At 38.2% G+C, this 10,205-nt stretch overlaps 1 protein-coding gene across 1 annotated transcript; it reads right to left on the bottom strand.

Moving 5' to 3' along the window:
* Nucleotides 1-2,165: 2,165 nt before the first annotated feature.
* LOC105093946 (testis-expressed protein 13A-like) lies at nucleotides 2,166-3,110 on the bottom strand. Its single transcript, XM_010985875.1, has one exon. The coding sequence runs from the start codon at nucleotides 3,108-3,110 to the stop codon at nucleotides 2,166-2,168; it is 945 nt and encodes a 314-aa protein (XP_010984177.1).
* Between the last annotated feature and the right edge of the window lie 7,095 nt (nucleotides 3,111-10,205).

Raw genomic sequence — 10,205 nt, 5'->3', positions numbered from 1 at the left:
AATGTTTCAGTGACTCTTAGATATATACAGACTTGTTGTATATATCTTTCTAGATCTCCTTACGAAACAAAGCTTGCCTTCGCATTCCTCTACATCTTTCTCTCTCCAAGTTAAAATGAATACCAGAGTGTTTCATTATCTTGAAATCTCTCAAAGCAACCTAACATATCAGAAAACACAATGACATTCATATCAAGAATCAATAGAAAAAAAATTTTTAACATTACAACTTTTAAACTTCCGAAGTGATAAGTGCATGTGGATTCATTTCTACAGGTTCTTATAAATTTTCACAACATACATGTCTTAAAATGCCCAAATTGGTTTACGGTATATTCTTGTATTATTACACATTTGCCTTACATTAAATACTCCCAAAAAACAATTTAAACATTTAAACAACAATTAGAACATTTTTTATGTATTTCAAAAGGTTTTGTTCCATATTAAAATAAACACAGAGGACTCAAAGTTATCACTATAGAAACATGTTGTGCAAATGTCCGAATCTTTGCATGGATTACAATACACCATGCTTGTTCTCCCAATTTTGCCATCTGTAGTAATTGCACAGTCACCACAGAGTTGAAATCTAGTCATAAAATATGGTTAAGAAAATTTACCAAGTAAAACTGCCCCCTCTCAATTTTTACCATTTTAATTAGGAGCATCAGATTAGAATCCCAGAGTAGGGAAAAAAATATATATTATGTACACACACTTAAACATATATATATACATATATAAGTATATGCACATATATATGCATGTGTGTATATACACAGACATACACTTTTTATGGTATTGAGACCAAAAGACCAGTTGCAGAAATTTCTCATCTTTAAACATTGCACAAAAAGGAATGAAAATAAATGAACTGAGCATAAAAAAAAAACTTTGAATGCCAACAAAAATAACAAGAAATCCTCAAGAAAGTAGAAGGAATGGTAGAATGAAAGAATTTGATAGTACATAAGTGATAAATAAAATCAGGAGCAGGTTCTTTGAATGGACCAAAAAAAAGAAAAAACTGAAACGACAAAAAGTAATCTCCAGCAAATGCGCTTAAAGAATAATAAATAATACAAATAATATTATAAAAATAATATTAAAAAGTATAAAAAATAATATATTAAAAAAAGATTGGGATAATGTTAAGCTAAACCTTTCTCTCTCTCTCCATATACGCATATTATTTTTAAATTTCTATATATATTCTACATATATAAAATTATATATAAAAATTTAAAATAATGTATAAGTATTTAGCTTAACATCAACATTTTATTAATGTTAAATTATACAAAATTTTAAAAATAATACATATTTAGATAAAAATAATGGTTTTTTGAATAATGAGATTATCCATAAAACGTATTTTCTTGTTTTTGCTTCTCTACTATTTCTAATCTTCAGTTTTTTACTTTAGAAATAAGAAAAAAGAGTTAATTTTAATAATAACACGTGTGTGTGTGGGTATACACCCACACACACACACACAAAACTAAAAAGGGTTGAAAATATATGCAGCTAAATATTGGAAGATATTGTCTCCAGGTGGTTTGATTAGCATTTTATATATATAAGTCTGTGTCCTTGAATTTTCCAAATTTAAATGAATTTTTAAAAGTAAATTTCCGAAATATATGTACAGTTTGATCTCATTTTAGAAATAAAAGTAGCGTGTTTCTGCATGCATCTACATATGTGTTTGTGTGTACGTCTGTCTGAATAACAACAGCGGACCTGCAAAATTGAGCTCTATAGATCATTTCTAGGGGAGGGCATTTTGTGTGATTTTTAGTCTCTTATTTGTACCTTTTTCCTGTATTTTCCAAATTTTAGAAAATCGAGAAAAGAACATTTTAAAGCAAACCATAAATTTAATTTTCAAAATGATTCAATTTTCATAAGAAAGCTATTTAATAAAACTATTATAACTCATAAATGTAGTTATGCCCAGAGCTGGAAGTCAATGGGTAAAATGTTAACTGTTTCTGAGTGGCAAAGTTAACGAAGATCTTTATATCTTATTCCTTTTTGCCTGTCTGTTTTTACGTACTATCTAATCAAGAACACGCTCTTGTTCTGTTTCTAATCAGAAGAGGATGTCAGGAAATGAATTTGTTAGAATTCAGTGAGATCCCTAATTGGAGGCAAAGCCTCTACTTTCTCATGTGTGCTGGGATTTTTTTACATTTAAAACACATCTTTCGCCATGAGAAATTCATCAAATGACACTGGTCGCAGTCCCAGTCCCCCGATTTGCGCCTGATGGTAGTAGGGCTTGGGGAGTGAGAGAGGCCAGGGTATTGCTTAAACCTTTCTGGCAAGAACTTCGTAGTAGGGAGATGCTTACCCAACCCCCTAGCTGTGGAATTCTTCTCAGGAAGAGCTGCCCCAGTTTCAGCTGCTGCTCCAGGGAGACAAAATGTAGGTAGGAATGAATAAGAGTATTGAGAGAGATTAAGTGGTAGCAACTGACCAGCCTGGGCACTGGCACCCAGGACCTGAGGGCAAGATAAAACAGCCATCCCCTTGTCATCCCCCAGGAGAGAAAGCACTTTGCCCTGCGTCACCTCTCCCCCCACAGCAGTAGTCACAGGAGCAGCAGCAGTCTCCTGGCCTGACCCCCTCAGGGTCTCCCCCCTTGTCCAGTAACTTGCTGTGTTGTGAGCAAAAGCAAGCATACCTACAGTCTGTGCCCCGTTTCCCTTCTCTTCCTGGACTCCTGCCTGCTGCTGAGACTGAGCGCTTACCACCCTGAGAAGCTCACCCCTGAATAAATCTCGCTCTTCCTCGACTCCATGAAGGGTTGCGAGGCTTTGCTGGAGCTGGGACTGGGCTTGCTCCCTTTCCCTCTCTTGTGTACACCTGAGTTTACTCACCATCCCTACCAAGGCATTGGAGAATAGCTTCTGCTCCTCCAGCTGTTCCTGGAGCTTTTTTACCTTCTTTCTATCCTCCTGCTTCTGCCTCTCAGCAAACCGCACTGCCACAGCCAGGGTGCTCCAGGCACAGGCCTCCTTGATGCCTTCTGAGATTGCTGAGTTAGTCAGAATGTCTCTCAGCTTTTTCTCCGAATCACGCCAGGACTCACACGTGTTCATCGTATAGAAGTATGGACTAACTCCATTTTGAAGTATTTGCTTATTTATAAAATCTACAACCTCCCTCTGACAGAAGCCACAGGCCGGGTCACTAAAGTTAACAGACATTCTGAGTAAAGCACTTCCTGGTTTCTTTCACCTCAGAAAGCACACGGTAACAGGAAGTGACTTTTGACCTTGACCTTTCCACCCAGTAGTCATCTCTTTATAGAAGCTTGAATGCCCCCTTGTGGTGTGAGGGTCTAGCCCATAGTCAGTAGAGTTCTATCAGAGTTCTGTTAGCGTACAGCCTGAGAGAGTCAGTGTATGTAACCATTAGGAAATGGATACAAAGATTATAAAACAAAGCAAAACAACACTGTGTTTATCTCAGGCTGCTCAATCTTGCAGTGAATGCAGACACGTACTTAATACTTACTAAATTGACCTGGGCAAGAGTAATTTGATATGTTGTGTCACGTCACGCTGCAAATAGTTCTCAAAATATTCGAGAGGTGGGACCTTTTACCATCGGCACGTATTACAGCGGGAACACAATAACTATTTTTGATTGATGTATATCATAGTTTATGTAAATTTGCTCACACTGTACAAATGCATATTTTGCCAATTGAGATTTCATTCATGTAGAATAAAATTTGAACTTTATAATATCTAATAATAATAAAACATTTATGAACTATCTTTTTAGAGCCAGGCATTGTGCTAGGTGATCAAATATCAGTAAGACGTAATCCCCAAACTATAGGGGCTGATTTTTCTAGTGTCATTTTGAACACTCGAGTTCAGATAAGCCTGTTGCAAATAAAATCTAGAAATGAGGAAACAGTTCCTCAGCATTATTATTATTATTAAAAATGAATATTTATCTCATTCTTGACAGATCTGCTTCATACACGAGATACACCCATTGCTTATCCTATTACATAAATGCAATGGAGAATTCCCTATGCAATGAGGTACTTTATTTTGGGGGGAGGAAGTAATTAGGTTTGTTTAGTTATTTATTTTTAATGGAGATACTGGAAATTGAACCCAGGACCTCATGCATGCTAGATGTGTGTTCTACCACTGAGCTATACCCTACCGAGCAATGAGGTACTTTAAATAAAGTGAAGAACTGAACCAGACTTCAAAACAAAAAATACTTCCTACCAGCATTGTTTCTCCCTGGGAAAATAAAAGAAAACAGTAACTTGTTTACATATAAATCCAGTTTTTAACTACAGAAATTTCACTGCCTTGTCGTGGGTGGCGTTAGGCAGAAGTAGTTGCTGAGATGGAGTTGGGAATGTAAGATGTTTAAAGGGGCAGGACTGAGCAGGGGGAGAAGCCAAACTTCAACACGGCCCAATGCAGGCACATCAAACCCTGGGCAACCAACTCAGCTTCTTGGAAGTGAGTGTTGCCTGTCAGAATCATCGCCCAGCAAGCTGAAATGGTCAGACTCCTTACCCCTTTATTTCTCACAGTCACTAAATGCAAAGAGCCTTGGAAATGGTGTACCTCAGATGAGGCGACTCTCTGAATCTTGAGGAGCTGACAGCTGGAAGCTGACTTCTGCTCCCATTCTCCCCAGCTGTGCAGCAAGTCATGCCTTAAAGGAGGAACTGGGCAATACATTTCTGTGTTTATCAGAAAGTGCACTTCTTAGATATGCTTTTCCATACATATTCAGGGTACAACTCCTCTAGGATTTTGGTGGGCCTCTTTTCCTAAGCAGATCATTTAGAAGGGGGAAGGTTAGTGGGCTGAAATACAGCTCCTGCTGTAATCAATTCTTATTTCCTGCCTTCCTAGATTCTTCTCACCCTCACCTCTGCTGAAATTGATGGCTTACTGACAGCAGGACTCAGGCCACCAGAGCTCCATATATATCCCTCCCTGCTCATTGTGTAACAGCAGTGCCACTTCAACCTGATATCAGGGTCAATTTCCCCAAGACGGTGACTCTTTTGCTTCCCTGCTGGACTCTGGACACAGAGTTCCTAGGTGGCAGTCATAGCTTATAGTTCAGTGGGATTTTTGCTGTCTCTTGGTAAAAGTATGCCCACTTTGGAAATCAGGACCTCTAGCCCTTTAGATTCCAGAGTTGTGAGAACTGAATCACAAAGTCCTCCAGTGAGTTATTGTGAGTGATGATGAGTGGAATCACTGCTGCTTCCACATGTTGGCTCCTGGACCCGTGTATTCTTCCCACTGGGGACACAGTACCATGTAAATGCCTTTGATTCAATACAAACACTAAGTCCTGAAGGATGACACTCCCATCCTTACAGAATATTGCCTCAGAATTGGTGCTTTAGCTACATCTTCAGTTGGCCATCCCAACGTTTTCTAAAGCTAGCAGCTCCTGTGTAGAGTATTATGTGATATGACCAATGGATCCTGTGGTCCTGGACCATTCCCATACTTCTGTTACTGTGAAATGGGTCCCCTGGTATGATATAATATATCGGATCCCATACTGGTGGGTTAAACATTTTATGAGCCCCTGGATAGTGGTGTTGCTAGGGACTAGGTTCTTGTCCCATAACAGAAAGAATTCAGAGACGAGACACGGAGGTCAAGAAAGGTAAAGTGAGGATTTATTAAGGGATAAGTAGTACGCTCTTAAGGAGAGAGCGGGGAGGCTCAGGTGAGCAGCTGCCCTGACTTTCTTAGGCAAGTTGGTTGCATGAAGTGTAAAAATGAATGGGCGGAATATTCATTAGGGAGAGAAAGGTTTGGGTTCATATTCCCTGATTTTCATCCCAGCTCCACCTTCCCAAAGGAAGGAGGAATTTTTGTTCTTATTTAGTCTGGATCGGAAGTGTCATGGTGTCGGTGCATGATGAGTACTTCTAATCTGCAAGGCTAATTTTATTGTAATGAGGGCATAATGAGCAAAAGGTTACATTCGGACACTGGAGATTCCTTCCTTTTCCCACCTTTCTTTGCCTGCCTCCAGGGCACTTGTCACCCCAAGATGTGTAATTTCTTATCAGTCCAGAGGTTCCTACTTTTCTCTGCCCAAGGACCCCCTGTTATTTACATGATGTATGGTTTCCTACATTTGGCCTGTGCACCTCCCTTTTTGCCCAATTCCTGCCATTTGGCCTGTGTCCCCCTTTCTCTGCTCATATCTAGCTCTCTGCCTGCTCTAACAGTGGTGTTAGCTGAGGTCCTGTAGGTAGGAAAAACAATCCATGCCTGGAATACAAACTGTTGACCTTTCCAGGATGAAAAGAGTTCAATGTAGTCAATTTACCACAAAGTGGCCAGTTGGGTTCCTCAGGGAATGGTGCCATATCAGAGGTTCAACTTTGATTTCCACTGCAGAAAGATTGGACATTCACCAGCGGTAGTAGATAGATCAGTCTTAGGAAGCTGCTGGGCTCATGGGTAGCCTCCATCTCTGTTACCATGACTACTTTGCTCATGTGCCCATGGTGACAGCACTGAGTGGCTGATGACAGGGGCTGACTGATGTTAACTGGCAATGTTTTTTTTCTCTACTTGGTTGTTTAGCGCTCTCTGGTGGACGTAAATAGGTGATACTAAAATCTTAATACTTCTTACCCACCCATCTGTATATCCACATGCAGAGATGTCAAACATTCTAATCTCCAGCTTTTTCCCTTTTCCTTTCAGCCTACTGATCATTTGAATACATTTGAACCTCAGACCACTTCTGTTTCCACACAAAATGAATGGCCAGGTGCAATGCCCAAAGCCTTACCAGTTGGGAGAATTTTTCCTCACCACTGTCTTTCAAGGCCACCCTGATTGAAGCTGTAATATAACAGTCATCGATTTGGGGTTTGAACACATGTAAGGACTGCTTTGTTTGTAAACCAGTCTCAGGCCTTTTCTTCCTCCTACAGCTAGTCACATGGGACTCCCACATGGTCATAGCTGGGAGCTGAGGGAGAGGCACCGTGTAACAGTGCTTATGTGCTTTGGAGGTGTGAAGTGCCCGGCCATGCAGTGTGCTTGTGCATGCTGGTCCTCTGTGTTTCATCCCACATGTACTGCTTCTGTCTTATAATGTATTATTGCTGGGCCCACCCCATTTGATTTAGAAGGTCTAAGAGATCCATCTTCTCGTGGGCCTGTTCTGTCCACATGGTCAAGTATTTCCATTTCCCAGTAGAACACTGGGGCCTGGTAGAACACTAGGAGTTGCTTTTCCAAAAGTTCTGCCCTTGCTTCGGAACCTCAGAGACCTTAGTTGTGATTATCCCACTAAGAATTGCCACAAATACCACATGGCATCTTTCCTCACTAAAATACTTCAAATATCATAGGGTCTACTTGATATGGTCCAAGTAGAAAGGCATTTGGCCCCAGAGCCTAGACCAGCTACAGAGCCTTTTCCTGCTCTGGGCCCCACTCAAAGCTGGCAGCGTTTCACACCACTCAGCGTAAGGCCAGAGTACTATTTCAAGGTATAGAATATGCTACCTCCAGAACTCAGAGACGCGTTATGTGTGTTAGGAGGTACAAGTTGCATGAGTATGTCTTTTACTTTGGCGGGGATATGGTGGCACACTGCTGACCACTGAGCCTCCCAAAATTGTGTGGGTGTGGCAGGTCCCTAAATTTTTGTAGGTTTATCTCTCACCATCTAGAGCACATATGTCTTATCAAGGCCTCTAATATGCTAGCCTCGTCTTGTTCCTCCAGCCTGAGCATCATAATAGCATCAATGTAATGGATCTATATAATGTGCTTATGGGATATCCAAACTATCCAAAACTCTTCAAAAACTATGTATGACTATACATGTAGATGTACTATGATTAAATATATAAAGGTGCATTGTTTCCATTCAAGGAGAACATGGACAGTTTGTAATTGAGATAGAAAAGAATGCATCCCCCCAAATCATACCATGTAAATGAGGTACTGTCAGTCTGCTCTAGTGGAGTACCACATGCCACGTGGCAGCTATGATTAAAACTATTTCTTGGGTGACCTCTGGTTGTTTACTGCCATTATCAAGGACCTATTCAGTCTTGAGAAGGAATTGAAAAAGATAAGCTGGAGACATCTAATTGTGCCAGACCAGGAAACTATCAAGGTCTAATGGGGTCATGTGAAAGAATACATAGGGCCAATTAAAGGGGGCTCCGCTAGCTAAAGATGGAGAAATTTGAGCATCAAAAATGTCTGAAATTGATTAAAACAGATCATTTTTTTAAAGTGTGCTTAGAATGACATTTAAAAAGCAAAAACCTCATTGGTCAACAATGTATGTTGCTACATCAACTCATTATTTTGAACACTGATAAAGTTCGAAAAATCTATCACTTAGCCTGTCTTTTTGAGTAAACTGTATTTTAGAGTAATCAAATAGTCAAAAAGGGGAAATTTTTCCTCATATAGGGATTCCAGCTATTAAATGCAGAAGGAATGATAAGATTAGAAAATCACCCATTTGCAACCTCTAATGAAATACCAGATTTTGGCAACATTACCCAATATATGCTAGAACCATTAGGTGAAATTTGGATGAGGGAGATTTATACTGGGGAGACCAGATTGACAGCATCTGAACACACTGATCAAATTCCACATCATTAAAAATGGGACATACAGATGTTACTTACTTCATAATATCATGTAATAAGAAGCCCACAACAGTACCTCTAAGTGTTGTGCCACAGAAAATTACATTTAATCTAATCTGTATTTTAGATAACTAGCAGATTACAGGAAACAGGAGGATGAAGTTAAGTACTAAGACGAGGAAGCAATCAGTCATATGCTGAATGTACATTATTTCATAGGTAAACTGCCTAGTTTTCCCAACAAATCAATAGCATAAAAATAAAATTGAGAAGAGTGACTTTGACAAATAACAGACAAATGCATATGTGGACCTTGACCTCATTTGAATCCTAATCTGAATAAATATAAAGTAAGAAGAAATTTTGAGATAATCTGGAGATTTAAATACATAGGATTCAATACACAGGATTGAATATGAATTCAGTATTAGATGATATTAAAGATTTTTTTAACATAGCAACAATGCTGTTATTTATTCATCTATAATGTTGCTATGTTTTAAAAATGTTTAAAAATGCTATGATGTCTGGAATTTGCTTTAAAATACTCATCTTCCCCAAATTTCGGGGATATAGTTAAAAAAGAATTGGCCAACTATTGATAATTGTGGATACTATGTGGCAAGTACATGTATGTTCATTTAGGTTCATTTACATTTTTAAAATTAGATCCCTACCTTACACTCACACCTGACACAGAGATGAATGTCAAAAATCAAACTCTGAAAGGTATCAAAGAAAACAGAGGATAATATAATTGTAATACTGGGTAAGAACTCCTTAAACAAGAAACAAAAAGCAAGATCCATGAAAGAAAAGTTTCATAAAATTTACCAGGTCATATGTTTTAAAAATCTGTATAAAAAACAACAAAACAAGCTAGAGATTAGAAAATGATATTTGCAACCAGTGTAACTTACAACAAATTAGTATTCCAAATATATAATGTATCCTTACAAGTTTATAAGGAAAAGGCATTCACAAATAATAACACAGCAATAGGAAATAAAAGTCTTTATAAATGACCAAAAAGCATTTGAGAAGATGCTCAACTTGAGTAGTATTCAGGGAATGATAACATGCCACCATTTCAAAGGAAGTAGATTGACAATGATGAAAGAGTCTGACTATATCAAATATTGGTAATGATCAGAGGAAAAGAAAATGTTCATATGTTGCTAGAAGTAGTATAAACTGGTAGGACATTTAGGATAAGTTATTTAGCTATAAGTAGTACAATTGTAAATGTGCATACCACTTCTAGATAAATCAACTATTTACCCAAAAGTATTCTCATCTGTGCAAAATGAAAGAAGCACCTATAGGTTTATTTCAGCATTTTTTGTTATAGAGAAAATTGGAAACAATCTAAATACATGCCAATAGAAGACATGTATAATAATATGATATATATATATATACATATATATATATACATACCATGAAATACTGAAGAACAATAAAAGGTAAATTAACTTGATATAAATCAACATAGATCTCAAATAGTGTAATTGGGAGAGAAATCAAGGACTTTCAGAGC

The sequence above is a fragment of the Camelus dromedarius genome, chromosome X (genome assembly GCF_036321535.1).
Source record: "Camelus dromedarius isolate mCamDro1 chromosome X, mCamDro1.pat, whole genome shotgun sequence".
In the NCBI taxonomy this organism is placed as follows: Eukaryota; Metazoa; Chordata; class Mammalia; order Artiodactyla; family Camelidae; genus Camelus; species Camelus dromedarius.
Note: the sequence above shows the minus strand (reverse complement) of the source record. Positions and strands in the feature narration are given on the sequence as shown.

Coding starts and splice junctions, on each gene's coding strand:
- LOC105093946 (XM_010985875.1), bottom strand. CDS start 3,110: ATGAACACGTGTGAGTCCTGGCGTGATTCGGAGAAAAAGCTGAGAGAC.